Source organism: Temnothorax nylanderi, unplaced genomic scaffold (assembly GCF_030848795.1).
Source record: "Temnothorax nylanderi isolate EJ_2023f unplaced genomic scaffold, tnyl_v1.0 TNYL_tig1021_pilon, whole genome shotgun sequence".
NCBI lineage: Eukaryota > Metazoa > Arthropoda > Insecta > Hymenoptera > Formicidae > Temnothorax > Temnothorax nylanderi.
This window is the reverse complement of record NW_027250083.1, coordinates 19,949-45,423: the sequence shown is the minus strand read 5'-3', so window position 1 is coordinate 45,423 and position 25,475 is coordinate 19,949. Positions and strand designations below refer to the sequence as shown.

At 43.9% G+C, this 25,475-nt stretch overlaps 3 protein-coding genes across 3 annotated transcripts; 1 reads left to right on the top strand and 2 right to left on the bottom strand.

Moving 5' to 3' along the window:
* Positions 1–5,792: 5,792 nt before the first annotated feature.
* On the bottom strand, positions 5,793–6,521 carry LOC139786375 (uncharacterized). Its single transcript, XM_071725537.1, has 2 exons — positions 6,454–6,521; positions 5,793–6,393 (listed from the first exon to the last, which is right to left on the bottom strand). Exons 1-2 carry the CDS (start codon positions 6,519–6,521, stop codon positions 5,808–5,810), a joined length of 654 nt encoding a protein of 217 aa, XP_071581638.1. The 3' UTR covers positions 5,793–5,807.
* A 1,112-nt stretch (positions 6,522–7,633) lies between these two features.
* Positions 7,634–8,527, top strand: LOC139786372 (uncharacterized). The gene has a single exon (XM_071725533.1). It carries the CDS (start codon positions 7,676–7,678, stop codon positions 8,378–8,380), a length of 705 nt encoding a protein of 234 aa, XP_071581634.1. The 5' UTR covers positions 7,634–7,675; the 3' UTR covers positions 8,381–8,527.
* A 12,750-nt stretch (positions 8,528–21,277) lies between these two features.
* On the bottom strand, positions 21,278–21,985 carry LOC139786374 (uncharacterized). The gene has a single exon (XM_071725535.1). It carries the CDS (start codon positions 21,983–21,985, stop codon positions 21,278–21,280), a length of 708 nt encoding a protein of 235 aa, XP_071581636.1.
* Between the last annotated feature and the right edge of the window lie 3,490 nt (positions 21,986–25,475).

Sequence of the window (25,475 nt, the reverse complement as noted above, 5' to 3'; positions counted from 1 at the left end):
TGCTAAAAGATTGACCAAGAAGCTTTTACACAAGTCGTAGTAAAGCTGCTTATTATAATTAAATTATGTATATATTAAATTACAACCTTTCTCTTATCTAAAACTATATTGAATCTTCTTGTTTTAGAGGCTATTAGACAACAATCCCTTGTAATACAGAGAAAGACTTGGAACACTCTATAATGGAATGGCTTAGATTTGCAAACACCGTAAACAAAGAAAAAAATCTTTAAAGGTAAAAAAGTAACATAATGTATTATGTCTGTTAAGTTAGCACCCCCCCCCCCCCATAAAAACCGGAATAACATATATGCACAAATTAAGTGCTCTTTATGCGCTAATATGTGCTTTATTCACGATTTTTATGCTTGAGCGGTTTCGTTGGAAATCGCAATTAAACCGTAACCAACGCCTTTCATGGTGTCCCATGAGCGTCGAGTTGGGCGCTTAACTCTGCGTTTGGTTCATCCCATAGCGCCAGTTCTGCTTACCAAAAATGGCCCACTTGGCACTCTGATCCGTTAAAATATGCTCGTGGCTTCATAGTTCAAGAAAGCCAGAGATCTCACCCATTTAAACTTTGAGAATAGGTTGAGGTCGTTTCGGCCCCAAGGCCTCTAATCATTCGCTTTACCAGATGAGACTCGCGCGCGTTCCGTGCGGAACGGCCGAGTGCCAGCTATCCTGAGGGAAACTTTGGAGGGAACCAGCTACTAGATGGTTCGATTAGTCTTTCGCCCCTATACCCAGTTCCGACGATCGATTTGCACATCAGAATCGCTACGGACCTCCATCAGGGTTTCCCCTGACTTCGTTCTGACCAAGCATAGTTCACCATCTTTCGGGTCCTAACGTGTACGCTCTGAGTGCGCCTCTTCTCGCGATGAGAACGAGACGCCCCGGGAGTGCGGAGCCGCATCGCGACGCGGCCCATCCTCCCTCGGTCGACAACCAGGGCCGAACTTCACTTTCATTACGCCTTTAGGTATCTCGCTCAAGTCCCAATGACTCGCGTACATGTTAGACTCCTTGGTCTGTGTTGTATATCTCAATTCTTCCTATCTATTCCTGCATGTACTTCTTCCATCTACTCCCTATCAAATATTTGATACTGATAACTATCCCACGTTTTGCTAACAATTTTACATATAACAATATTTATGCAAAAATACTAATTTTAAAAAATTTTCTGAAGTCTTATTAAACAATTTAATCAATACATTAACCAAAACAATTTCAAGTAATTTAATTTTGTAAACTATTGTTTTTGTCTTTATAGCAAAATCAACATCAAATTAGCATTAATCTTACATATATTGTATGTATAGGAATAACCAGATTAGAAAAAATTATAAATAAAAATTACAAAATAAAATTATAAAATAATAATGTTTTAACATTTTCGTAAAAAATTAATGTTATTTAGGTTTTTTCATAATTTTTTTCATAAAAAAGAGTCAGCAGTAAAATTTTATTGTACATATTCCACAAGCTCATAAAACATTTTCAGCTTATAATCAATAGGCTGGAAACAAATCGTTATATTAGTAAGAACTTTACTCTTGTAAGTATAGTGGTGCTCACTTTCAGAAAGGTTTGTCAGCTGAAGGGGATGAGCACAAAAATCTTATTCTGTATATTTTGAAAGCACATAAATTGAGGAATATTTTAAAACTAAAATCAGTTTGCTATCAGTATTTTAACTGGTACTTTACTCTTGTACGTATGGGGTGCTCACGTTCGGGTCGGCCGAAGGGGATGAGCACGGAAATCTCATTGTGCATATTTTGAAAGCACATAAATTGAGAAACATTTTAAGACTAAAACCAATTCGCTATCTGTATTTTAACTGGTACTTTACTCTTGTACGTATGGGATGTTCACGTTCAGGTCGGTCAAAGGAGATAAGCACGTAAATTTCATTGTGCATATTTCAAGAACACATTAATCGAGAAACATTTTAAGACAAGAATTATTTCGCTTTCTGTATTTTAACTGATACTTTACTCTTATATCAGTAGTATATAGATCTTTTTTTGCGTATATTTTTTAAACTATTACAGATAGACTAATTTTTTTTGAAACATTTGAAAGCACATAAAAAGCACATATTGAGTTTTTTATTCTATATGTAATTTTAATGAGTAGGGGTGCTAGCTTACGTTAAGCCAGCATCCCCACTTTCAATTGCAATTTTCCGCGAAACCGCTCGAGCACAAAAATCGTGAATAGAGCACATAATTAGCACATAAAGGGCACTTAATTTCTACATATGTGTTATTCCGGTTTTTTGTGGGGGGGAGGGGTGCTAACTTAACAGACATAATGTATTCTGATACACAGAATAAATCACTGAAGATGTTACTAATATTTCTGAAGTTGAACGAGAAATTCTTATTTTCCAGCAACTGTTTGGTAAAGATCCGGAAAGATTAATATCTGTTTAAAAGGAAAAAATAAGAGTTTGGAAAAAATAGTAAAAGAGTTATATTGAACTAGAGCACCTGTATCGCATTGCCTAAAGAAGAGTTAGAAGGCACCTTAATTTCCCTTATCCGAAGGCTGACTTTAAAAACCCCTTCCTAGGATTCCTTCCTAGGATCAATACTGTCTGAGATAATTGGCAGAGATAATTCGCAGAGAATTGGCACACGAAATAAATCTCATAATAAAACCTATATATGTATGTATGTAGTAAATTTATTGCTTTTCCCCGTAGGGTTTACAATCTAATAACTCATTGGCGTTTTGTAGGGACGTACCTAACCCTTTAAAAAAAAGACTCTTTACTATCCCCTCACGTCCTGGCCATGTGCGGCCTTACAACTATATTCTCCTCCCTTCGTCTTCCATCTGGCCCTCTTCCTCCGCCACCTGCTTCCGCCATCTCTCCGCTTCCCTTCCATCTGTCGGTGCTCTTTCCCCTTCCTTCTGTCACACTCCCTCTTCTAGCTCGCCACCTTCTCTCCTTCTCGTTCTACTTTGCTCTGAAAATACAATGCGTTATACCTCCATCTTACTTCCATCTCATCTTCCCTCCCTTTCCCTGCTACTTCTCTCTCTGTCTTCCTTCCTCTCTCCTATCCATCCTGCATCCCTCTTACTCTCCTTCCTTCCTGCCGTCCTCGTCCTCGTCCGTATCCATTAAGAGTTTCTCCTCCATTTTCTTCGCGATCTCCTCGTCCGTAGTTTTTTGTTCTATCGTCCTCCTCCTCTCTCCTTTCTTTTCTCCTTTCTTTTCTCTTTCTTTCTCCACTCTTTCTCTCACCCTCATCTCTACTGATTTATCCTCATCCATCTTTACTTTAAACCTGCTCCCTTCCTTTCTCCTCGCCTAGTACCCTCCGTTTTCCTCCTTGCTTCCCAACTTAGCTAATACCGTCACCCATTCCCCTCTCTGACCTATTACGCTCACTTCTTTCACCTCTACCCTTACCTTTAATCCTTCCGCAAACATCTCCTTTACCCTCTCCCAATTCGTTCCCTTTCCAATCCATCTCTCTTTCTCGACCCTTATAATTACGTTCCTCTTCCTTCTCTCGTCCTCGTTCCTCTCAAAATCATCTGTCCACCATTTCCCTTTCTCGTCCACGCTCCTCACGTAGTCCTCTGTCCACCATTTCCCCCTCCCTGACCTACCCCTGCTCTCCTCGCTATCGTCTCTCTTCTTTTTCCCGCGCCTCGCTCCAATTTATGCACTTTTCTCTTTAGACTCTCCACCTCCTCCCTCAGATCTTTCACCCCCTCCTCTCTTCTCCTCTTCTCCTCTTGTCTTCTTTCATAATCCTCCGTAGCTGCTCCTTCACCATCTTCTCCATAACCTCCTTCTCCATCGTGAATGTCCCTCTGCACTCCATTTTTTTTCCCGTACTTCCTCTCTTTCCCCTTTGCACTCCTCTCGTTCACTCGCAATTCTTCACCGTCTAACCTCTTTCCTTATCTCCTTTCTTCGTCCCTCCTCTGTCCGCTTTTCTGCTACTCCGCTTCTAACCCACTTTCCACCTCCTGCAAACAAACTTTTCTCCAATCTTATCCTTACTCTGATTTCCTCTCGCGCCCCCTCTCTCCCTCTGACCTATCAAAGCTTACCTCTTCACTTCTACCTTTACCTCCTATCCTTCCGGAACAATTCTCTCAATTATCTCCGCTTACTTTCTCCTACCATTCGCTTCTTCTCACTACTCATCCGCTTTACTGCCACCACGTGCCTTTCTTTCCTGCTCACCTCTTTCTATCGATCCCTTCCTTCGATCTCTCGATCTCTCAACTTGTCCATCGATAGCGAGGCGCGTGTTGCGTATCCGCCTTACTCCTTCCTGCCGCTCTCGCCTCTCGCGCCATCCCCTCCGCCGCCGGGTCCTGCCAACCTGTCCCTTTTCACGACCTCTCCGTCGGTACCTCGATCTTCCACCTTACTGATTCTCCTATACCCCTGTCTATGATCTTGCCCTCCTCATCCACGCTCCTCCGCTCCTCCACCACTGCTGGTGCCTACTGCCTGCTTCTCTCCGCCTTCCTCTCCTATCCCTTCACCACCATTCACCTCCTTTCCTTCTCGTTCTGAGGCCATCCGTTTTCATCCGTCATAACTCTCTTTTCGTGCTCCTTTTCTTCCGCCAATTCTCTCGTCCCGCTCTACCTCTTTTCTCGCCTCCATTACCTCCACCCTTTCCACCCCTTCACGCTTCCATTCCACCTCCTCCATCGATATCCCCTATCACCTTTTCCAAGCCCTCCAATCTTCCCCTTCTCAAAACCGAACCGCTCCTTCACTACCAATCCCGACTCAATAAAACCTATATCTGTATAGGTATATATTTGTTCATATAAATAAAACTACTTTTTTATGGTAATAGTGTAGTGCATTTTATTGAAAATAAATACATATTGTCTGATAAAAACAAAATATCAATAAAGTAGGTAAGCTAGGCCGGTTCTACCCCAGGGGATCCGAGGGGGGGTGAGGGGCGGGGGGTATACCGCGGGAGGGGGGAGTACCGCGGGAGGGGGAGGGGGAACCGCGTTTTCGGGCGCCGCGGGGAGGGGGAGGGGGGAACCGCGTTTTCGGGCGCCGCGGGGAGGGGGAGGGGGGACCGCGTTTTCGGGCACCGCGGGGGGGGGGGGGGGACCGCGTTTTCGGGCACCGCGGGGGAGGGGGAGGGGGGACCGCGTTTTCGGGCACCGCGGGGGAGGGGGAGGGGGGTACCGCGTTTCCGGCGCCGCGGGGGAGGGGTCCGCGGGGTGAGGGGACCCGCGTTCGCGTTTTCGGGCGCCGCGGGAGAGGGGTCCGCGGGGTGAGGGGACCCGCGTTCGCGTTTTCGCCGCGCCGCGGGGTGAGGGGCGACCGCGTTCGCGTTTTCGCCGCGCCGCGGGGAGGGGCGACCGCGTTTTCGCCGCGCCGCGGAGTCCGCGTGCAATGGCCGCGTCGGTCCGCGTGACGTCACACGGCACGCTCCCGCTCGCGTTATCTCCCCCTCGTAGATGTTCTCTCGCGCCCCCCGTCCCCCGTTCGCGCGCGTCTTCACGGTCGCGCGCGATCCCTCTCCCCCGTTCGCGCGCGTCTTCTCGTTCTCTTTCCCTCGCGCGTTCTCGCTCGCGTCTTCTCGCTCCCGGCTCCCGGCTCCCGTTCGTGTTCTCGCTCACGATCGCGTATCTTTTCTTCGCCGACGATATTTAATCGTTTAGATCTTAATATTTAATTTTTAATATTACATTTAATTAAACGATAAACGAAGACAGCTTAATGACAGGGAACGGTAAATGAAAAGGAAAAATAATTAAAACTTTTTAAATCATATTATATGCATTTATTTATCATGTAGCGCATTATACACAATAGTATCGGCAGCATACGCCAACAGTTCGCAATCTATTAGCGAATTTTTATCATAAACTTCATGCAAGCTTCTAACTGCATTACATTTATCGGTAATACAATTTTGGCGTAAAATTGTTACAAATTGTTTAAATTTTTCACTTACGCCGTGAACATTTTGACATAGTTGAAAATATACATTTTCGACGCAATGTTCTAGTTCGAATAGGAAGAGTACGGTTGACGGTTTCATGTACAAGCTGGTGTCGCACGATGTCAACTTTACAATATCTGCGTCACGTATTTTAACGAGCTCCAGATCTCGAAACGCTAGCGATGAAGGCGCCGGTGACTGCACGAGTCGCTGAATATCTGCACGTTTTTCGATGAATGTCACCCACGTTGCATGAGGCAAAATTATTCGATTGCCTCGATTATCGCCAATAAGTATATCCACAGAGGACATAGGTCCCGCGTTGATTCCAACATCCAAAAATTTATATGCTGTCGATGTCAAGGCAAATCTTCTTCCCAAAATACGAGGCGTGTAGCGGGGTTTATCAAAACTGAAAAAATACAATTATGTTTATAAAAGATTTTTTTTTGCACAAGCATATACGAAAATTAGCGGTACTTACTCATTGTGCTGTTTCTCGCACGTTTCATCCTGAATTGGAACGTAGTAGTTCGCACCGTAAGTGTTCATCGTAACTGGAGGCTTTTTGCGACGTACTCGAACCGTATCAAACTCTTGACTGCGCTCTAGAATCCTCGTAGACTATTTATACGTACAAAAATGCGAATCTTGCAAATAGCGCCAATGTACGGCTGCTGCTGCATGGTGACCACCACCACATATATGTTAAATGAGATATCTTTGTCAAGAACATTCGTGATGAGATCACCTCATCGGGCATCAAATATGATTTATTTTCAAGAGCATACGTGTCTCGCAATGATTTCATCGAACACGTGCAAAACTGCAAATTTTGCAATTTCGCATAAGTCAATTGCGCGATATTGTTTTCAAGAACATGTCGCGACGTGTCTGCGATGATTTTATCGAACACGTGCAAAACTGCAAATTCTGCAATTTTACATAAGTCAATGGGGCGTTATTGTTTTCAAGAACATACATGTCTCGCGATGATTTCATCGAACACGTGCAAAACTGCAAATTTTGCAAATAGCGCCGATGTACGGCTGCTGCATTGATACAGATCAAATCACCGAAAGTCAATGGCGCGATATCGTTTTCAAGAACATACGTGTCTCGCAATGATTTCATCGCACACGTGCAAAACTGCAAATTTTGCATTTTTTCGGAAGGCGCAAATGTACGGATACAGAGATGAAATTAGATATGATAAAAACAAACGATGCATCATTAGTAGAATATAGAAGGACGAATCTGGGGGATACGCTCAGCAGTTGAGGACTGGAAGTCGCGAGTACAACAAATTGTGGTAGAAAGAGGAACATGGAGCAAGAGTTGTTGGACCAATCCACCCTTTTAAATTCGAGGGAAGACTTTGCCGCGTGGGAGCAACGATGCGACGAGTTTATCGAATCGTTGGAAGAACAAAGCCGAATTAAACGGCCACGATTATCGATCGGTCTCAAACAGTCGTTGGTCGCCTGTATCGCACGACTCGAAGGTCTGAAAGACTCGGTACGTCAACGTTTCGTGCATGTGGGTGCAGGATACAGTGCGAGTGAGACAGGACTCAGATGGCGCGAGATAGATACGGCCTTTGAAAGTCGTATACTGACCGGTGTGGTAATAAATTCCAAACACATCGCCCTCATCAATTTCTCAAAGATGCGAGAGACATTGTACTCATTCATGTGCGGAACGTCATGCAACGACATGACAATGTAAAAATAAACACAATGTTTAATGGTGAATTTGTTGCGGGTGACAAACGCGCAAATAAAAGTATCGCAACGAGAAACTATGAACTCTTCCGTGAGTCCGATCTGTGTGAGTGGTACAAGCGACACGTCATCGAGCCTACCCTAGCATCGCTGGAGGAATTCCAGGAACGTGATAGCGGATGGGCGTTGTCGCGTATACTCAATTTAACGGTAAATGTGAACAAATACAATCCATTGCACGCGGGGTGTTTTGTGGAAATACCGCGAGAAATTAAAATGAAGAGAGCGGTGATAAACGTGCGATCAATGGACAATGCATGTTTCGCATGGTCAGTGGTGGCTGCTCTGCATCCAGCCGAGAGACATGCAGAACGGGAATCGTCGTATCCACATTACACGTCGGTGCTAAATCTTACAAACATTAAGTTTCCAATGACGTTGGATCAAATTAAACGGTTTGAAGATCACAACGACATCTCCATCAACGTCTACAGCATCGAGAAAAAAAACAAGGAACTTGCTATCTTGCCAATACGGGTTACTGGTCGAAAGATGGGCAGGCATGTAAATCTGCTGTACGTGCATGACGACAACGTGGGACATTTTGCATGGATCAAGAACCTGTCCCGCCTCGTGAGCTCGCAATTGAGTAAAAAAGAGCACAGGAAATACTTTTGCGATCGGTGAGTATACATTCTAATAAATAATAAAAATAATTTTTACGTAAAAAATATATTTAAAAAATTCTTTATTTACAGATGTTTGCACTACTTCGGCTCCAGCGAGAAATTGGAAGCCCACACCGTCGACTGTCAGGAGATGAACGACTGCGCGATCAAGTTACCGAGCGATAACGACAAGTGGTTGGCTTTAAAAATCACAACAGGAAGGAACGAGTTCCGTTTATCGTATACGCCGACCTGGAATGTACCCTGGAGAAGATGGAAGCGGATCCGGAAACGTCCAGGTACACATATCAGCATCATCGCGTGTTTAGCATAGGGTACTACGTGCGTTGCTCGTACGACGAGTCGTTATCAATGTATCGGTTTCGTCGCGATAAGGATTGCGTCGCGTGGTTCGCCGAGGAGCTAAGACGTTTAGCTCACGACGTAAAGACAATCTTGTCCACTAATGTACCCATGGCGAATTTCACGCGAGACGAGTGGGAAAAGTTCAACAGCGCAACGCACTGTCACGTGTGCGAAAAACCGTTCGAGCCAGACGACGTGCGAGTACGCGATCATTGTCATCTGACCGGTCAGTACAGAGGTCCCGCGCACTCAAACTGTAATCTGAACTACAAAGATTCGCATTGCATTCCCATAGTTTTTCATAATTTATCTGGCTACGACGCGCATTTTATTATAACTGAAATAGCAACAGCGTACGAAGGACATGTAGACTTGCTCCCAATCACAAAAGAGAAATACATTTCATTTACAAAAAACGTTAAAAGCACCGAAGATAAAGATAAGAAAACTTGCGTCAAATTGCGATTTATCGATTCGTACAAGTTTCTCACCGCTAGTCTCGACAAATTGGCATCTTATCTAAGCAAGGATAAACTGCGAATATTGCAACGCGAATTTTGTAAAATATCCGCAGAAAATTTTGATATGCTGACACGAAAAGGCGTATTTCCGTATGAGTACATTGACTGCGTCGAAAAGTTGGAGGACTCGTGTTTACCACCGCGCGACTCGTTTTATAGTTCATTGACAGGTGACACCGTATCCGAGAGCGATTACGCGCACGCCGTCAACGTCTGGCAGCGGTTCTCCATTCGAACGCTCGGTGACTACAGCGATTTATATCTCAAAACCGATGTCTTGCTGTTGGCCGATATCTTTGAAAATTTTCGCGATAGCTGCGTCGCGAGTTATGGACTTGATCCGGCGTATTATTATACTCTACCAGGTTTTACGTGGGATGCTATGTTGAAGCATACACGTATTAATTTCGAACTGCTCACCGACATTGACATGGTCATGTTTATCAAACGCGGCATACGCGGCGGTTTGAGTCAATGTTCGAACAGATACGCGCTGGCCAACAACAAGTACATGCAGTCGTACGATCCATCGAAACCGTCGTCATATCTGATGTATTTCGATGTAAACAACTTATACGGCTGGGCAATGTGTCAACCATTGCCTTACGCAGATTTTCAATGGGTCGACGACGTAACCGATTTTAATGTTATGGATGTTGCGGTGGATTCCACGATAGGCTACATTCTCGAAGTCGACTTGGAGTATCCGCAACATCTTCACGACGCGCACACTGACCTACCATTCTGTCCGACGCGCGATAAACCACCCGGTAAGCGACAGGACAAGCTCCTCGCAACATTATACGATAAGAAACGTTATGTCATACATTATCGCAACCTGCAGCAGTGCACTCGTCACGGTCTCCGTGTAGCAAAGATTCACCGCATATTGAAATTCGCGCAATCTCCATGGCTTCGCGATTATATAGAACTTAATACGAAATTTAGAACATTGGCCAAGAATGATTTCGAGAAAAATTTATACAAATTGATGAATAATGCTGTGTTTGGCAAAAACCATGGAGAATGTGCGCAATCACGTTGACGTGCGACTCGTGACTCATTGGGAGGGTAGATACGGCGCGGAGGCATTGATCGCGAAACCAAATTTTCATAGCCGAAGCGTCTTTTCGAGAATTTAGTAGCAATAGAAATGCGAAAACTCGAGGTGAAGTTCGACAAACCAATCTACGTGGGTATGTGCATCCTCGATATATCCAAGACATGTTTGTACGAATTTCATCACGAGTACATGTTACCGTTGTATCGCGGACAAGTGTAAAGTCACGTACACCGATACTGGACAGTCTCATTTATCACATCGAGTGCGACGATGTGTATGACACCATGAAGCGCCACATTATTAGATTTGATACTAGCGATTACGCGGTCGATAATGCGTACGGTATCCCACTCGCCAATAAAAAAGTTCCGGGCTTAATGAAAGACGAAAATAACGGTGCGATAATGACCGAATTCGTCGGGCTTAGAGCAAAGATGTATGCCTTGCGAGTAGACGGTAAGAAAGATACGAAAAAAGCTAAAGGTGTTAAGAGTAACGTCGTAGCCAGGTCCGATAACGTTCGACGATTACACGCGGTGTCTGCGCGACTGAAATTGAAATGACGCGACAGCAGACCTGCATAAGATCCAAACAGCACGAGGTATACACCGTGTCCGAACGAAAATAGCTCTAAGTCCGTACGATGATAAACGATACATTATACCCGGTTCTACCGAGACGCTGCCATGGGGGCATTATAAAATATCATTGTAAAATACAATTGTAAATACATTTAGATATGTATGAAAATAAATGACTCATTTGTATGTATAATATGTTTTATATTATAATAAATTTTTACAATACATTATTCTTGTGTATCCATGAATTGTGTGAATTATCAAATCCTAACCACTTTACATAAACCTCATCCCCCCTTTTGCGCAAAACTTTTTCAACAAGATACACGTCGGGATTGGCAACGCGATGTAACTCGTATTCGTAGAAGCCGCCGGCGACGGGTTTTCCGCAGGAATCTTCCAACAGGTACGTCACGGGATTAGTTTTCTGCACTTTGATGATTCTAAACACCTCCGTGGTCCAATTTGGCGTGTATCCTTTCTCGAAGATTGTCTTGAATTTACTCACGCGTACCGAGTCGCTCCACTTTGAATCGCGCGAGAGCAGCGATCTTTACGTGGCTGTACACCGTTGTTAGGAGCTTGTCGGCGATCGCGGGGGTAACATCGATGGGTCGCATGCCGATAGTTCGATGCTTTCGCGCGTTGTAATCCGATGCGAGACCCGGCAGCGAGCCGATCCATTTGTAATTTCCGTTGAGCGTAAACATTTTCCACATATCGTTCTTGAGCGTGCGATTAAATCGTTCGACGACCGATGCCTTCATTACGGAATAGGTCGAATAGTGATTGATATTATGTTTCTTCAAGAGTTTCTGCACGTTTACGTTGTAAAATTCTTTGCCCTTGTCAGTCTGCAGATTTTTCGGACATCTTCCGCCGTCTCGAATTATTTTCGCTATCGCCGTAGTAACCTCGGTTCCGCTCTTGGCCTTGAGCGGTACGGCCCATGCGTGCTTGCTCAGCACGTCGATAACGGTGAGTATGTAGTAGTAGCCTCTGTTGAATCGCGTGTATGGACGCATCTCGACCACATCCGCCTGCCACAGGTCATCGTATCCGCGCACTATGACGCGTCTTCGCGAAAAATTTCTTCTCGCAGGAGCGTGTAGTTCTTCCACCAGCCTCCGTTTCTCAGTTGATTGCTTCTTACTAGCCATGACGCTGACGCGCAACTGACGCAGCGACCAGATGTACGTTCTTATCTATTCGCGATGATTCGCAATTACATCTTGAATCATCTTTTGAAGTTCGTTAGGGTAATTTGCACGTTATTCTGGAATGCGGCCATCTTTCTCTTGATTTCATCCTGCTGATCTTTCAAAATTTGCACGCTCTGCTGCACGTAACGTTTATTGGCTGCATCGCCATCATCTACAGGCGGCGCTATCCGTCGAATCTTGCGCGATTTCGCGTCAAAGTCGGTGGCGACCATGCAAAGAGCGTTATCGCGCACGTAATTTCTGATTAATCCGCTCCATTGATAGTACGGTTCCGCACCGCCTCTTCCGAGCGATATACCAAACTTGTTGATTGGCATTTCGATGTTGATTGAACGACTCGCCGACGCGCGGTTTAATTTATAATAAGTCCAGCCTCGCGAAGTTCCTCGATAATCGACAGGATCTCGTTATCGTGACCGGTGTGACCCGCTATGGCGCGAAGCTTCGAGCAATCGGAGACGATCTACAAGCTCGTTGGGATCGTCCCAATGAACATAGTCGATCTTGTTGTCGTTAAATGTCATGGCACGCGGTATACCTTTTCCAGCTTTTTTACCCCGAAATCCACGATGCAATTATATGGTCGATCTTGTTGCCGTTTAATGTCATGGCACGCGGTATACCTTTTCCAGCTTTTTTACCCGAAATCAACGGTGCGATTATTTCTGTGTACTTGTATTCCCTGTTGCCATTTATTCGAGCGTGAGCATCATAATTGCGTTTATGAGCACTCGTCGTCAACAGAATGCTCTTGTATGTTTGCATATCGTCCTCCGTGTAGATATCGTCATTGGGAAATTTCTTAAAGATCAACTCGTAAAGACCGCGTGTGCCAGCGTATCGTATGCCGTCGATAATTATGTTGTCCGCGTTGTTCACGTCAAAACGTTTATTACCGAGCATCATTCCATCGTTGCTGAAATAAACGCCGTATACGGTGTCTATACCGCTTTCTTGATCGCCGCTCAGAACTGCCCCGACGTACTTTTGGCCCAATAGACCAAAGTGATCTCGCAACGTTTCTCGACCCTCAGATGTTTGCAACTGCTGTCGAACGGACGTCACGAGTGAGTCATCCGTGGTTTCGAAAACATCTTCGTTTGCGAGTGATTCGAGCATTGTGGGTTGCACGGAAGGCGCAGAGGTTATCGGTGGTTCATTCAATGGACCTGTCGATCGTTTCGATTTATGCGGTTGTAAAATTTTGGTTATTTCGCTCAAATTAGATGGCACATTTATCGATCGTTTCAACGTAACCGGAGTTGAAGCCATTACAGAGTCGTTAAACGAGGCGTTTGGTCGTTTTCGTTTGAACTTTGGCTCTTCGTCTTCCCACGCCGTTTCATTCTCAATCTTTGACACGTCAGATTCTTTGCCAACGGTGTTTTCGGCAATCTGCCTTAGAGGCTCGATGATGGCTTAAAGTGTCTCTCCAACGCGATATCTTCCTCCATTTTACCAGTTTTCAAGGCGTGATACTTTTTGCGAATCGAATCGCTCGTTTTCGCAATTTGATTTGCTATCCTCTCGCGCTCTCTAATCTCCTCGCCGCTGTCCATGTCGCGATAACGTTGTTCAATCGGCGCGTCGACAACAACTAACCACGTTTCGGTATCGCAAAGTCGTTAAATCCTTTTCTGTATCGACTATTCGAAATCGCGCTGTCCTTGTCTATCACCACGAATCCATACTTTTGTTGCCAACATGTATGACACAATTTACTGAAATCATTGTATGACATATCTGTGTTTACGTGATCGTTGAATATGTGTTTCAGATTGGTACCATCCTGTTTAAACAGAATCAATAAATTCGCGTTGTCGCGTATAAGATGCTTCGGTATCTTGCATACGTCTGACAAAGATAGAAGGAGTCAACGTTCGCGTGCCGGCCCATTGCAAAGTATTCTCTTATCGTATCCTGCTTGTCGCATGCCACGTCATCAAAGATAAAAATAGAATTCGGGAGCGCATCGCTCGGTGGAATGACGTCACTGTTATTCGAGAACGTAAAGTAGCCAATTTCTTCTATCAATGTTAGTATATTCTCCAAATATCGGTATTTCGACTGTTGCAACGATTTCGAGTACACATACACGTTCTCGAAACGTACACCGTGCGGACTTTCCAGCAAGCTTATCAAGACGTTTGTCTTGCCGCAATTCGACGGACCGCAGATGATACCACGTATAGAAATCGGTAGCATGTCTCCATGTTTGCGTACCTCTTTCGTTAACTGTATCCTATCGTCAAAGTTTGTCACTTTGATCGTCCGCGATTGTCGTACGAACCGCATTTTACCTCCCCTCCACAACGAATGAAAAACAGTATCGAGAAAGCTGGCCTATTTATAGAGGCGCGTAGAGCTGAGATGCTCAGTCTTTAAAATGTTTTTGCTCGTGTCGGATAACAGCGATATTTACAATTTAACCGCCGAGCAGTTAAAGTATATACCAAAGGTCATTCTACTACGGCAGTTTTATAATCATATAGATTATTTGTGGGATAAGCTTCCCGAACATATCAAGGCAGATTCGGAGGTTCAGCAATACCGTCGCTGTTTAATACATTATAATTTGCCGTGTCAGCAAACGCACATCGACGGTCCGCCGCCGTTGATAAAAAACTGCGGCGAATGTCGCCGAAGATAGGTCGAGGTCTGTTGAATCGCGCGATAAACGCGCTTCCGATCGAATTACACATTCCCGGCTATCAATTTTGCGGTCCGGGAACTCATTTAGAAACACGATTGGCAAGAGGTGATCGGGGTATTAATCCATTGGACGCAGCGTGTCGCGAGCACGACATAGCCTACTCGCGTAGCAGCGATCTCGCAGAACGACACGTGGCAGACAATATACTTGCCGCGAAAGCGCGAAAACGTGTCACCGCGAACGATTCGACTCTCGGAGAGAGAGCTGCAGCTACAACCGTCTGGGCGGCCATGAAGGCTAAAACGAAACTCGGTATGGGTTTGAAAACAAAGAAAAAGAAGAAGAACAAGCGAATACTTCCGATAGCGAAACGCGGCGGTATCTTACCGATCCTGCCGTTATTAGGGGTTCTCGGTTCGTTGGTCGGCGGAGCGGCGGGAGTCGCAAAGGCCGTGAACGATAACAAAGCCGCGCGGCGTCAGCTGGAAGAGATGCAACGTCACAATCGCGCCATGGAAGGTCACGGACTTTATCTCGCTCCATACAAACGCGGACGGGGAGTCTCAAGAAAAAAAAAACGTCGAAGAGACGCTAAAAATTCCCCAGGGCGTAACTACCAACGTACAACTGCAACAATTGGCAAAACGTATGCGCATTCCATATTTTCGAGGTATTTTCATGCGCGACTCGTTACCGATCGGCGGTGTACGTCGAAACGAGAGCGGTATCGTGAATTTGGATAATACTGAGGGACCGGGTACTCACTGGGTGGCGTACGCGAAGAGGGAAGATCGTGCCATATATTTCGACAGTTTTGGCAATCTTCGACCACCGAGAGAATTGGCGCAGTATCTAAAGAACAATGTAATAGAGTACAAACGCACGCCATATCAGCGATACGATCAGAGCAATTGTGGACAACTGTGTCTGCGTTTTCTACAGTCGGCTGACAATCAATTTAAAAACCGGCGTTACGCTGTTTAATCTCAGTATTCATTCAAACATGTCACTGACATTTACGCTCACCGGCAAGAGCAGCATCCTCGCGGTAAGCTACTTTCCCGCCGTGGATTTGAGCGATGGCGATTACGAGCTCGGTCTGACAGATTTTGAAACCTATCACACGATACCGAATGTAAATTCGTCGAACAATAAATTCTACTATGACGACGACAAGGAGATTACCATAACCGAAGGATCGTACGAACTGCGTGATATAGACATGTATCTGAAACGCGCTCTTTTATGGGATCAATCCAATAATGTCTCGATAAACGAAGATGAATCGCACCCATTGATTATTATTCGGGCTAATAACAATACGATGAAGAGCGAGATCAAGTGCGCTTATCGGATAAATTTCGCCAAACCGAACAACATTGGATCGCTGCTGGGATTTTCAGCGAATCGCGTGCTGGAGTCGCGACAATGGCACGAATCGAATGTTCCGATAAATGTCATCAACGTAAACATCATTCGCATAGAGTGTAACGTGACCGCGGGTGCGTACAGCAACGACAAGTACGTGCACACGATACACGAGTTTTCACCGAGTGTGCCTCCAGGATATAAGATATCGGAAACGCCGGCACAGATCATTTACCTTCCGATCATCGTACGGAGCATTTCGGACTTGACGCTTCGCGTCGTGGATCAGGACGGCCGATTGATTGATTTTCGTGGAGAGGAGATCACCGTTAGACTGCATGTACGAAGACGACAGCGATAACGTGAGATGCTCGTACTGAACGAAGCTGAGCAGGTGCAACAGACGAGAAACAAAATTAGAGAGACAATCCGATCGCCAAAGAAGAAACTCACGGCGTTGAACGTTGAATTTCTGAAATCATTGGGTTTCGTCGTACGAAATGGCTAATATCTTAAACATTGGAGGTGAACCGATCTTTGACGACAGCGTCGTCAAGATTGAGACACACACGTACAATCCGTACGCCAACACAACGTTTGGACATAACGATGAGATAAGAATACCCATACAACAACAGGATTTATACACGTTGCCGTGCGAGAGCTTTCTCTACGTTGAAGGAAGATTGACGATAAAGAAAAGGAATGACGAGTCTCAGGCAACGCTTGCGAATAATTGTGCAGCGTTCATGTTCGATGAGATTCGATACGAGCTCAACGGTGTGGAGATTGATCGCAACAGAAACGTTGGAATAACCAGTACCATCAAGAACTATGTATCGCTATCGTATAATAATTCTCAACTCATGCGGAATGCTGGATGGGACGTTTCATCGAGCATACCGGAAGGATACTTCAACTTTTGCGTACCGCTCAAGAGGTTGCTGGGCTTTTGCGAGGATTACAAACGCGTGGTTGTTAACGCTCGTCACGAATTAATTTTGATACGAGCGCGCAGCGACAACAATTGCATTGTGGGAAATCCGGCGACGGAGCCGGAAATTGAATTGTTTAAAGTACAGTGGCGAATGCCTCACGTCACATTAAACGAGATCAATAAGCTATCCATGCTACGGGCCTTGGAAAGCGGGCGATATCTTAGTGTTAGTTTCCGTTCGTGGGATCTGTACGAGTACCCCATGTTGCAGAGCACGACCAAGCATTCGTGGGCCGTCAAAACGGCGACTCAGCTGGAGAAGCCGCGATACGTTATCTTTGCGCTGCAGACCGGGCGCAAGAATATCATGTCTCAAAATGTTAGCGTATTCGATGACTGTAACTTGACCAACGTGAAACTTTATCTAAACTCTGAATTTTATCCGTACGACGACTTGAATCTGGATTTTGGCAAAAATCGATACGCCGTCCTTTTCGATATGTTTGCGCGTTTTCGTAAAGCTTATTACGGATACGATTCCAGTGATACGCTTTGCAGCTTGTATACATTCCTGATGGAAGGACCTTTTGTTGTCATCGATTGCTCGCGACAAAACGAATCTGTCAAGAGCGCCACCGTGGATGTGCGAATAGAATTTGACTGCAAAGAGAATGTACCGGCAAATACTACCGCCTATTGTCTCATCTTGCATGATCGCGTAATCGAATACTGTCCATTGTCGAACGTAGTGCGCAAAATCATGTAAATTGCAATATCAGCGGGTATTGCGATATAAAATACACTGATGTACCGCGATAAGATACAGATTGCTCCGTCGTTTCGTCATGATCGTACCAACGTTTGTCGATCTGCAAGGCTTCACCGTCGGGATGAAATTTGTCGTAAAGGAGGTGGCGGTTCTGAGAAACGGGACCGTTTTGGCGCATTACATTTTTACATGTCCCATGCCATGGAGTCTCCTCACGAAATCCGACAAATCATGCGCTTCTTGGTTGATTGCAAATCACCATGGACTACGATGGGAGGATGGAAACGTGCCATACAGCATGGCGAAACATTTAATTACATCGGCCGTGCTTGGAGAGGGCGACGAGACGTCGACTCTTGTATACGTCAAGGGATGCCAGAAACGAGAATGGCTGGTGGATCTACTTGAGAATAAAGCTAGAAAAAATCTAAACATTGAGACTTTGGATGCCGATTACGAAGATATCGAATCTTTAAATAATCTAGATGTTACTAATACTATAAGATGTGAAAAACATGTTAAGAATTGCGCATTACAAAATGTATTAAAAATATGTAACTGGTGGTCGCGACACCAGAAAAAATTATGATTTTTTTTAAATAAACTATATATGTATATATAAAATGTTTTATTTCCTTTTCCCACATAGTTTGTAATATAATATAGATGTTTTAGTTGTTTAAAAGTTATTCAAAAGCTGTTTTAGCTGTTCAAAAGCTGTTTTTAAAGCTGTTTTAGTTGTTTTTAGATGTTTGATAGCTGTTTGATAGTTGTTTTTAGTTGTTTTTAGTTGTTTTTAGTTGTTTCTAAAGATGTTTTTAGTTGTTTGATAGTTGTTTGATAGATGTTTTTTAAAGCTGTTTTAGTTGTTTTTAGTTGTTTTTAGTTGTTTGATAGCTGTTTTTAAAGCTGTTTTAGTTGTTTTTAGTTGTTTGATAGCTGTTTGATAGTTGTTTTTAGTTGTTTTTAGTTGTTTCTAAAGATGTTTTTAGTTGTTTGATAGCTGTTTTTAGTTGTTTTTAGTTGTTTCTAAAGATGTTTTTAGTTGTTTGATAGCTGTTTTTAGTTGTTGTTTTATAGCTGTTTTAAAGAAGTTTGATAGCGGTTCAATAGCAGTTATACAGATAAACCATTGAAAGTTAATGGCGCGATATCGTTTTCATGAACATACGTGTCTCGCGGTGACTTCATCGCACACGTGCAAAACTGTACATCGTAGATTTTTCGCAAGGCGCATCCGTACGGATGCTGAGATCATTGTGAAATTAGATATGTTAAACAAACGATGTGACAATAGTGGGATATAGAAGGATGAATTTGAGGGTATGCTCAGTAGTCGTGGACCGAAAGTCGCGAGTACAGCACATGACGCGATATGAGCGACGAGTACATAAAATTGTGCAAACCGGTGCTCAATTCTAAATTCAGGATCGTGAAAATCAGCGAACCGCGCATGAGAAATTGTAGCAGATTGAACTTGTGGAACGTCGACGTAGCGCGATATTTGATCCGTCGCGAATTGGGAATCGCTGATCTTCGATCGAACCGGGAGTTTCTCAACAGCGAATTTGATTGGAAAAGAAACTTCGGATATTTTCCAAAGTTTATATTTTAGCGCGTGAGTGGAACAGTGTATATAAAATGGATTTCGAAGAATTGCAGTTTGAAGGAAAAGAAAGAATGGAAGTTGAAGCAAACGATGAAGAAATGGAAGTGCCTGAAAAAAATAGAAGTGAATGAAGAGGAAGGAATGGAAGTTGATGATGATGCTATATTGTCAGACGATTCATGTTATGATAGTGAAATGGCTGATGAGGATATTCCGGATGAAATTTTCAGAGTGTTGAATCAAGCTGAAATTAATGCGTTAAATCCTCTGACAAAGATGTGCTGCACATACTGTTATTTCACTCCAGGACAGGTGAAGTTTTGTGCGTCATGCATTGTGAGAATCAGTGGATTATTCTCAATGCTGTACGTTTATCGTAAACATGACACCAGGCCTTATATACTAATGGACGGTCTCTTCTGTTCGTCATGTGGAGACCCATTATATTTAATTTCACCATGTAATCTGTGTCCTATGTGTGTTTTTGTGTAAATTTTAACTGCTTTGAAATAGTATTTTTTTTAACTATTTTAAGTGTATATATTATTGTCTAAAATTAAGAGACTATGGCCTATACTGCTAAGAGACTCTACTGCTAACAATAACTGTAACATATATTGACAATACAAAACGTATTCATCAATATTGTGTCACACAGTGCGGGATGTGACTGACTCACGAGCCGGGGGTTTCTGATTCAAATCCAGCGGTGATAAGCAAATTTTCTATGTATAATATAAATTTATTTAATTCCACGTACCGGCGCGGCGAAAACGCGGTCGCCCCTCCCCGCGGCGCGGCGAAAACGCGAACGCGGGTCCCCTCACCCCGCGGACCCCTCTCCCGCGGCGCCCGAAAACGCGAACGCGGGTCCCCTCACCCCGCGGACCCCTCCCCCGCGGCGCCGGAAACGCGGTACCCCCTCCCCCTCCCCCGCGGTGCCCGAAAACGCGGTCCCCCCTCCCCCTCCCCCGCGGTGCTCGAAAACGCGGTCCCCCCCTCCCCCTCTTCCGCGGTGCCCGAAAACGCGGTCCCTCCCCTCCCCCTCCCCCGCGGTGCCCGAAAACGCGGTCCCACCCCTCCCCCTCCCCCGCGGTACTCCCCCCTCCCGCGGTATACCCCCCGCCCCTCACCCCCCCTCGGTCCCCTGGGGTAGAACCGGCCTAGCTTACCTACTCAATAATAACCTTAAATAAATGTTACAATTAATATTACGGTAATCTTAATATAATATTGTAATAAAGTTGATAGTACGTTTAAATTTTTATATCAAAAACATTACAGGAATGATAGAAAAACTTTAGCGCAATGTTATTTGCAACGTTATGGCACTCCCATTTCAACATTACTGAAATTTCGGAATCGTGGTCAAAGTATATTCATAATGATGTTCTATACAACATTAAGAACTACATATTTAACAACATTACAAGTTCTAGAATATCGTTGCAATAACATTGTAATAATGATTTTTTGCTTACTGGGAGTACATATTCAATTTATAACATCCTGTAGAATTATGAAAATCTTCCTATCCCATACAGCACACAAATGTTGAATCAACATCTCAAATACATGGTATTGCAATATTTGCAATATTGCATCAACGTTGCGAAATGTAGGTTCAACGTTGAAAAGACATTGCACAAACGTCTAATGTCCGCTGAATTGCATGTCTTGTTTCAACATTCAGATTTAGAAAACATTGATGATCAAATGGGCTAGTGGTGATCTTCTAACGCTTCCTTCTTGCTTGTACTTTTATATAACACATCTTTCACACTTCTTTAGTGTTCAGAAATCTTGTAATGATATCTTCTTCTTCTTCACGTGCCCTGCCCGGTCCCCCGGACGTTGGCGATCACTCTGGCGCGTCTGGCCATAGTTATTCTATCCACAGCTATACGAAAGAGCTCCTCCGCGCTCCGCACCCCAGTCCATGCTCTAATATTTCTCAACCATGAGAGCCACTTCCTTCCGATTCCACGTCGACCCTCGATCCTTCCTTTTAATATCAGTTGGAGGAGGCGGTACTTCTCCCCTCTCAAGACATGACCAAGGTATTCGATCTTTCTACATTTGACCGTTATCAGCAACTCTCGCTGTGCACCTGCTCTCCTCCAGACTTCAGCGTTCGTAACTCTATCGACCCAAGAAATTCGCAGCATTCTCCTTAGGATCCACATTTCAAATGTTTCCAAACGGTTCAGCGTGCTCGCTTTGAGAGTCCACGCCTCCACACCGTATAACAGCACTGACCATACATAGCACTTAACCATTCTCCGCCTCAGCCTCAGGTTAAGGTTGTCTTCGCAGAAGAAGGCCCTCATCTTATTAAAGACTCCGCGAGCGATCTCTATCCTACGCCTAACCTCTCGGTCGGGATCCAGGTCCTCTGTGATCAGGCATCCCAAGTATTCGATCGATGCAACGCGTTCTATCCTTACGCCATCAAGGTGTAGTAAAGCGCCCTCGTGGCTAGCGCGGCTGAAGATCATCATCTTTGTCTTATTTGTGTTGATTTTTAGACCCATTCTTTGCCCAGCTTCTGAGATCCTATTTAGAAGTAGTTGGAGGTTTTCTATATTCTCGGCGATGATGACAGTGTCGTCTGCATATTTAATGGTGCTGATCCATACTCCATTTATTTTGATTCCGAGTTCGAAGTCACCTATAGCCTCTTTGAAGATTTTGTCCGCATAGAAGTTAAACAAGAGGGGAGAAAGTATACACCCCTGCCTAACACCCCTCTGTAGGGGAGACCGGGGCTAAACAGTCCGTTTTTTTTCGGTGCCGATTTTTAACAACAAAATAAATAATTGTAGTTAAATGTGGTATACCACTGTAAAGAGTGAACCTTTAGCTACAAAATTTATATAGGAAATTTTTGTCTATGTCGCTTTGTTTAACCGGTATAGAGCAAAAACGACAACGGTGGAAAAATTGAAATCTCAAAAATGCCGGGGTATAACAGTCTGCACTGCATTTTTGATACATATACGTACATCTAATCCTAAAAAATAATAGGATACATTTTAATAATTGTTTTTTAAGAGAAAAATATAAAAATTTATTTAAAATTTTTATGCGAAACATTATTAAAAAATAGTTACGAGGGTTCCTCTTTCCGCAGAAGTCACTCGCCCGACTTGTTTCACTCCTCGACGTCCGATGACTCTATTCGGTGTCTGAACGGTTGTAATTCCCGTCTCATCCATATTCCATATGCAGTGAGCCCGAAAATGTCTTGGAAATGCACCCGGACTGCTTACTGACCGATTAGCCCCAAACACAAGTTTCAGGTTTGATCGCCCACGAAATATTAGACATCAACGATAATGAAAAAACTACACTGGATTCGTGTTCAGCATGCATTACTCTTTATAATCACGTACCTCGAGATTTGGAGAGCAAATATTATTGCAGATATTTCAAAATTTCCACGCGCAGAAAATGTAACTTTCACCTTCCGAAAACACGTTTGCCCTCGTAAAAATCATAACACGGCAGGTAACCTGCCGAAACTCCGTTGGTCACATGGGTACTATAAGCAGCGTTTACAATGTTAATAGCGAGTTCGCACAATATACAGGTTCCGAGATATTTGATTAGACGTATTTACCCCGTAGACGTTTTAGCCCCGGTCTCCCCTATGTCCATTCTTGAGGTTGTCAAGTTCCCAAACCTTATTTTAGCTTTTTGCTGCCAGTATAGGTTTTTTATCACACTGACATCTTTTTCATCCACTCCTGCTTGACGGAGGAACATAATAAGTTTGGTATGTAGGACACGGTCAAACGCCTTCTCATAATCTATGAAGCATGCAAAGACATCTTTCTGGTGGTCTCGATATTTTTATAAGAGGACATTTGTCCCAAAAATCGCCTCACGCGTGCCGAAGGCATTCCTAAACCCAAACTGCGAGTCATCTAGATCCCATTCACACTTCGACCTTATGCGAGCATGGATTATGCGGAGGAATATTTTCAACATGTGGCTCATGAGGCTGATCAGACGGAAATCTGCGCACTTTTTTGGTCTTTGCTTCTTTGGAATGGCTATAAAGGTTGATATCAGCTATTTTTCTGGTATTACCCCGGTGTTGTATATTCTACTGAAAAGTACTGGTATCGTCTCTATGTTGTCTTCGTCTATCAATTTTATTAGTTCTGTAGGAATCTCATCTGGTCCTGCGGCCTTCCCGCTCTTAGCAGTAATGATATATTAACTGACGAATATTAAAAACAATGCAACAACAATTAAATTGTTATATATTGATTAATATTTAACAGAACGTTTTTTTTTACAACTGTTGGAAGTTTTCTGAGCTCATTGGATTATTCCTTTAGATTTAAAAGAACCGCCGGGTCCGAAGATATGGATTTTGTATAATTTTCCTGAATTTTGACATTCTGGCAACGTCCAGTTGTTGGTTCGTCTGTTGTGTATGTCTGAATGTTATGTTATAGTCGGGCAGGTGTGTCTGTATGTACGTCGTTCTTTCGCGTGTGTTTGTTCTTGTCGTCATGTCAGGCGTTACTATCTTACATTTGTCTCTTAGCGTTATTTGACCTGTCCGTTCGATTTCTATCTTTTGCATCGCTTTGTTTCTACACGTTATTTCTATGGCTTGTTTAGTTTGAGTGGAATATAGCCATGAGTTCGGATTACTTAATGCTATCCATATCGTTGTGTTGACGTGTATGCTTCGAATACTGCAATGATTTAAATGTGTATCTATAGCTACATACGCTTGTACTTCGCATAACGCATTATTATCTACGTGATGAACGGGGTGGTTTCGCTCGCATACATATGAATATTGTCATCCTTAATACATTTATTTAATTCGATCGCCATCGACTATCGCTATAAGTTGTTGATTTATTTCTACAAATACAAATATATCTTCGCTTTTATGTATAGGTAAAGATATCGCTTTTATTATTTCGTACGTTGGGTATGTGATCAGTGGGAATTGTATAATAGTGTATATATTTGTGCCGTCGCAGTAGGCGCTAATTTTCGCAAATTTTTCTATTGTTGCCTAGTTTTCTGGTGTTATTTGAAATGGAAAGTGTGTTCCCTGAGGTATCTGCGAAGCTATTAGGTGCGCAACTAAGTTTCCGGGTTTTTTTGATCAATAAAAAATGGAAAATTTCAAGAGAAATACAAAAAATGGTTTATTCAAAGTATCGTCCCTCGCTAGCTATACATTTTCGCCATCTCTCTGGCAATACATGAATACCGCGACAATAAAACGACGCGTCTTTGGACCGAAACCATTCATCCAACCAATTTTGCACTTCTTCGAAATTGGTCAAGTGTAGCCCAGCCAAGCCATGCGCCATCGACCGGAACAAGTGATAATCGGAAGGCGCCAGGTCTGGCGAATACGGCGGGTGCGGTAGCAGATCCCATTTCAGCGTTTTGATGGTGTCCTGGACGATGGAACTGCGATGGCACGGAGCGTTGTCGTGCTGCAATATCACTCGTTCGTGTCTCGTGTCCCATTCTGGCCGTTTTTTCGAGCAGTGTATGGTTTAAATTGATCAGTTGTTGTCGGTAGCGATGCCCATTGACAGTTTCGCCCGGTTTCAGCAGCTCATAGTACACGATTCCTTTCTGGTCCCACCAAACGCAGAGCATTGTCTTCTTTCCAAAACGATTTGGCCGTGCCGTCGATGTTGATTCTTCACCAGGTGAAAGCCACGATTTTTTGCGTTTGGGATTCTCTAAATATATCCACTTCTCATCGCCAGTAACAATTCGATGAAGAAAACTCTTTCTTTCATGCCGCAAAAGCAAAATTTCGGAAGTGGCTCTTCGATTTTCCATCTGTCTCTCAGTCAACTCATGCGGCACCCATTTTCCTTCCTTTTGAATTTTTCCCATGGCATGTAAACGTTTGGAAATACCTTGGTGAGTCATGTTTAATGCCTCCGCAAGCTGATCTTGTGTTTGCGTATCATCTTCATCCAATAACGCTTGCAGATCGGCGTCCTCAATTGTTTTTGGTCTTCC

Bases quoted from the DNA above. Each gene is read 5' to 3' on its own strand.
- LOC139786372 (XM_071725533.1), top strand. From the start codon at position 7,676: ATGCAACGACATGACAATGTAAAAATAAACACAATGTTTAATGGTGAA.
- LOC139786375 (XM_071725537.1), bottom strand. From the start codon at position 6,521: ATGAACACTTACGGTGCGAACTACTACGTTCCAATTCAGGATGAAACG. The intron at 6,394-6,453 runs GTAAGTACCGCT...ATAAACATAATT, and splicing joins TGCGAGAAACAGCACAATGA to GTATTTTTTCAGTTTTGATA.
- LOC139786374 (XM_071725535.1), bottom strand. From the start codon at position 21,985: ATGGGTCTAAAAATCAACACAAATAAGACAAAGATGATGATCTTCAGC.